This window comes from Anarrhichthys ocellatus, unplaced genomic scaffold, assembly GCF_004355925.1.
Source record: "Anarrhichthys ocellatus isolate YVR2014 unplaced genomic scaffold, GSC_Weel_1.0 scaffold5143, whole genome shotgun sequence".
Lineage (NCBI taxonomy): Eukaryota > Metazoa > Chordata > Actinopteri > Perciformes > Anarhichadidae > Anarrhichthys > Anarrhichthys ocellatus.
Window position 1 is genome coordinate 1 of NW_022285117.1, and position 3,720 is coordinate 3,720.

The 3,720-nt window shown below is 42.5% G+C and overlaps 1 protein-coding gene across 1 annotated transcript; it reads left to right on the top strand.

The window, feature by feature from the left end:
* Window positions 1–99: 99 nt before the first annotated feature.
* Window positions 100–3,460, top strand: LOC116379769 (multiple epidermal growth factor-like domains protein 6; the record flags this gene model as incomplete). Its single annotated transcript, XM_031841733.1, has 9 exons — window positions 100–276; window positions 430–552; window positions 1,029–1,151; window positions 1,326–1,448; window positions 1,977–2,102; window positions 2,606–2,734; window positions 2,883–2,975; window positions 3,076–3,171; window positions 3,365–3,460. Coding segments are annotated over 9 exons (1,086 nt in total), but the record flags the coding sequence as incomplete, so codon positions are not given.
* Between the last annotated feature and the right edge of the window lie 260 nt (window positions 3,461–3,720).

Here is a 3,720-nt window from a genome sequence, read left to right on the forward strand (position 1 = left end):
GCTTACTTGTGTGCGCGTGTTTTAATGCTTGCTGTTATGCCTTCCATTAAAATGATCCCGAATGGCAGAAGGATAATTACTGAATGGAAATGAACTGAGTTTTGGATCTGTTCTTTTTTCTTTCTTTAATCTGTGTGTGCGCTCTCTTTCCAGATGAGAACGAGTGTGCATTAGGTGGTCACGGGTGTGACACCAACGCTCGTTGTGGTAACGTCATTGGCTCTTATTTCTGCCAGTGCTACCAGGGCTTCAATGGAGACGGGCACTCTTGTTTTGGTGGGTAAGCAGTGTGTGGTGTGTTTTCCACATTAGTGGTGCTCAGTAGTCCACCAGTGCTACTTATGTCATGCAAACAATTAATCATTTGTGCCAGCAGCCCTTGGGCATACAGCACTCACCAGATACCTTCAGAATTGTCCTTGTTTACAGACATTGATGAGTGTGCTCTAAACAACGGCCACTGTCAACACAACTGCTCCAACGAACCAGGAGGGTACAGCTGCCAGTGTGACCTAGGCTACCAGCTGGACAAGGATGGACTCAACTGCACAGGTAAAACCATAGGCTGTATATACAATATTTTATCAAAGACAAAAAAATAAACATAATTACACAAGACAAACAATTTACAATTGCCTCTCATTCTCCCATTCACACTAACTGATACACCCATGACATTAATTTTTAAGCCTGTGAAAGAATTACATCTTTGCATGCAAAATGAGCTGTAAGCCCTAATTTGCGGCAAAGTGGAAGGGAGTTCCATCATGAAAAGGATCGTCTCCCTCCAGATGATCATCTACGAAAGCCAATGCCAATTTTGATACCTTGATCCAAACAACCTGTCTCTTATTAACTGGTCCTCTTTGGCAAAAACCCCACTCACCGGGCCCTCCAAGCTTGTTGAAACAAGTGTCAAAAGGAATTGCAAATATGGTGTTTGACTTAAGTCTGAATGAGCCCTTACAATACGTGGAGCCCTGTTGTGCCATTACAGAAAAGTTAACTAAATGTCTCTGATCTCCCAGATGTTGATGAGTGTCTGACACTGAATGGGACCTGCGAGCATATTTGCATCGACACTCAGGGATCTTTCCAGTGCTCCTGCAGGCCCGGCTACCAGCTGCACATCGATGGCCACACCTGTGTGGGTCAGTCACTCACCGACACTCTTTCACTGTTTACCTACTCATTTGAGTCGTTTAAACAGGCTGATTCACACAAACTGCCATGAATAAGTCATCTCACGTTCTCATTTTGTGTGTGAGTTTGTGTCGTGCATAATTATTGTCTATGTGTGTGTGTGTGTGTGTGTGTGTGCTCAGATATTGATGAATGTAAACTCCAGAGTGGCGGCTGCTCTCACATCTGCACCAACTCTCCGGGAGGATACATTTGCCACTGCCCGCCTCCTCTTTTGCTAGACACAGACAACCTCACCTGCAGCAGTATGTTTCTCATTACAGTGTGGTCATCACATTATTTTAAATCAAACTGTTATTCTTATTACTTAGATTTGTGTTATTCGTGATCTCATTGTAGCTTGAGATATCGCAGTTTTAAAGAATGGTCCACACACCGAACTTTAGCACAAAATATATATTCTAACTCTTAAACAACAGTTTTGACTAATTACTTATAGCTATTGCATTTTTGAGAGAAGAATACTTGTTATTTGATGTCTTTTAATATCATCTGTCATTTTTAAAACCAATAATGTCCAATAATTTGACTGTTGCCCATAATTTAGGCTGCAACTAAAGATTATTTTATTATAAATTAATCTGCAGATAAAACTCTCAATGAATCCTATTGTCTGTGAAGTGTAAGAAAATTTAAAAAAATGCCATAAAATAAGCTAACAAATAGCAACAAATTTCGCAAGTTAGAAACTGGAATCAGGGTTTTTAGCTCTGCCAAAAAATGTTCATAATTTGTGAATATTCAATGTTAAAATATTTTTTCGAATTGAACAGATGTTACATCCTGCAAGCTAAGAAATGGAGGATGTGAGCACATCTGCTCGGTGAGGGCTGAGGGCCAGGTCCAGTGTAGCTGTCGGGCAGGCTGGAAGTTGGACGAGAACCAAAGGAGCTGCGTGGGTGAGACTTGATTTTCTGTCCTCGGTGCCACTTTTTTTTGGGAAAATCTAATTTTGTTTAAGGTCATATCTATGCAGAAGAAGTTTAATGTTTTTTTAAATTATTTTATTTTAAGTACATATTCTCTCTTCAGACTTCTCAATCTATTGAAACAACCATACAAAGATTCTCAGAGCATCATTTTGTAAACATTTATTGCTGCAAAAACAGTAAAGAGCTGGAGAGGTTTAAATGGCTACAATCAACTTCTCATCCATTTTGCACTTGCCAGGCGGGAGGTGTTCATTAAAAGCAATCATGGCAGCTGGGTTAAAAGGAAGGGTGGAAATCGGATGACTGGTTCAGCTGTGGCCACATTTTCTGGGATGATAAGCTTGTGTGCACACAGCCGAGCTTCCCTGCTCTTTCAGCCCAAAAGCACATAAACAGACTGCAAAATACAGATTGTTTTGCAGTTTTAAAATGTGTAACTGTGTAACTGTCCCACTGTCTTTTGTCATAAGATGTGAATGAGTGCGGGGACTTCACAAACGGAGGTTGTGAACAGCTCTGTTTGAACCATCCGGGGGGGTTTAACTGCACCTGCAGGGCAGGGTATGAAGTGCGAACTGATGACCTCACCAAGTGCCAGCGTGAGTCAAACACCAAACATCAAGAAACGAAGATCCTGATGAATCTTGTAGACAGCAATAGTAGCAAAAGGGATTGCTTTATTCTTGTTTTTGTGAGGGCTTAAATTTGAAAATGAAATTATGCTTATTAACTTCTCTGCCCTTCCAGCTGTGTGTAACCCTTACTGTCACAACTATGGAGTGTGTGTGGCCCCAAACAGCTGTGAATGTCCTCCAGGCTACCCTGGACAAGGCTGCTCAGGTACAAGCTTTGACTGTTCTATATGGACACCACATATGTCATTGTAATATCACAGTTATTTGCTGTTGCTGTGAGAATCCATGTTGATTGTGTATTTCAGCCATGTGCTCCCCACCCTGTGCCCACGGAGGTACCTGTATGCGCTGGAACAAGTGTCTGTGTCCTCCTGGCTGGACCGGAGCAGGCTGCCATACAGGTACATCACCTCGGTTGTTAACGAAGCCACACTTCTGGATAAGCAATCGCTGTAGAGACTCTGTCTGTAAACACAGGCAGGATATAAGTTCAATTGAGTAAACAAAGCAGACTGCGCTAAAATAAAACAGCCACTGTTGCCTTAGCAGTTATGAGATGGTTACATTCTCTCTCTCACTCTCTCTCTCTCTCAGCGGTCTGTGAGCTGCCCTGTGCTAATGGTGGTCGCTGTGTGGGGCCTGATACCTGCCAGTGTCCCTCGGACTACACCGGCACCCAGTGCCTCTTGCGTGAGTAACAAAACCACCAACACATCTGGCTTCAGTTACACCAGGCATGCAGGTACATCGTGGGGCCTCCATGCTTGTTAGCAGCACTGGCTGGTAAAATGTGTCTTATACCATGATGGAAAAACAAAAAAGCATCGGGTAATTTAAGAAACGTCATGTTTAGATTCCACAATATACCCCCAACTTTCATTTTTCAACACAGACCTACTTATATCTGTGTGTGTGTGTGTGTGTGTGTGTGTGTGTGTGTGTGTGTGTGT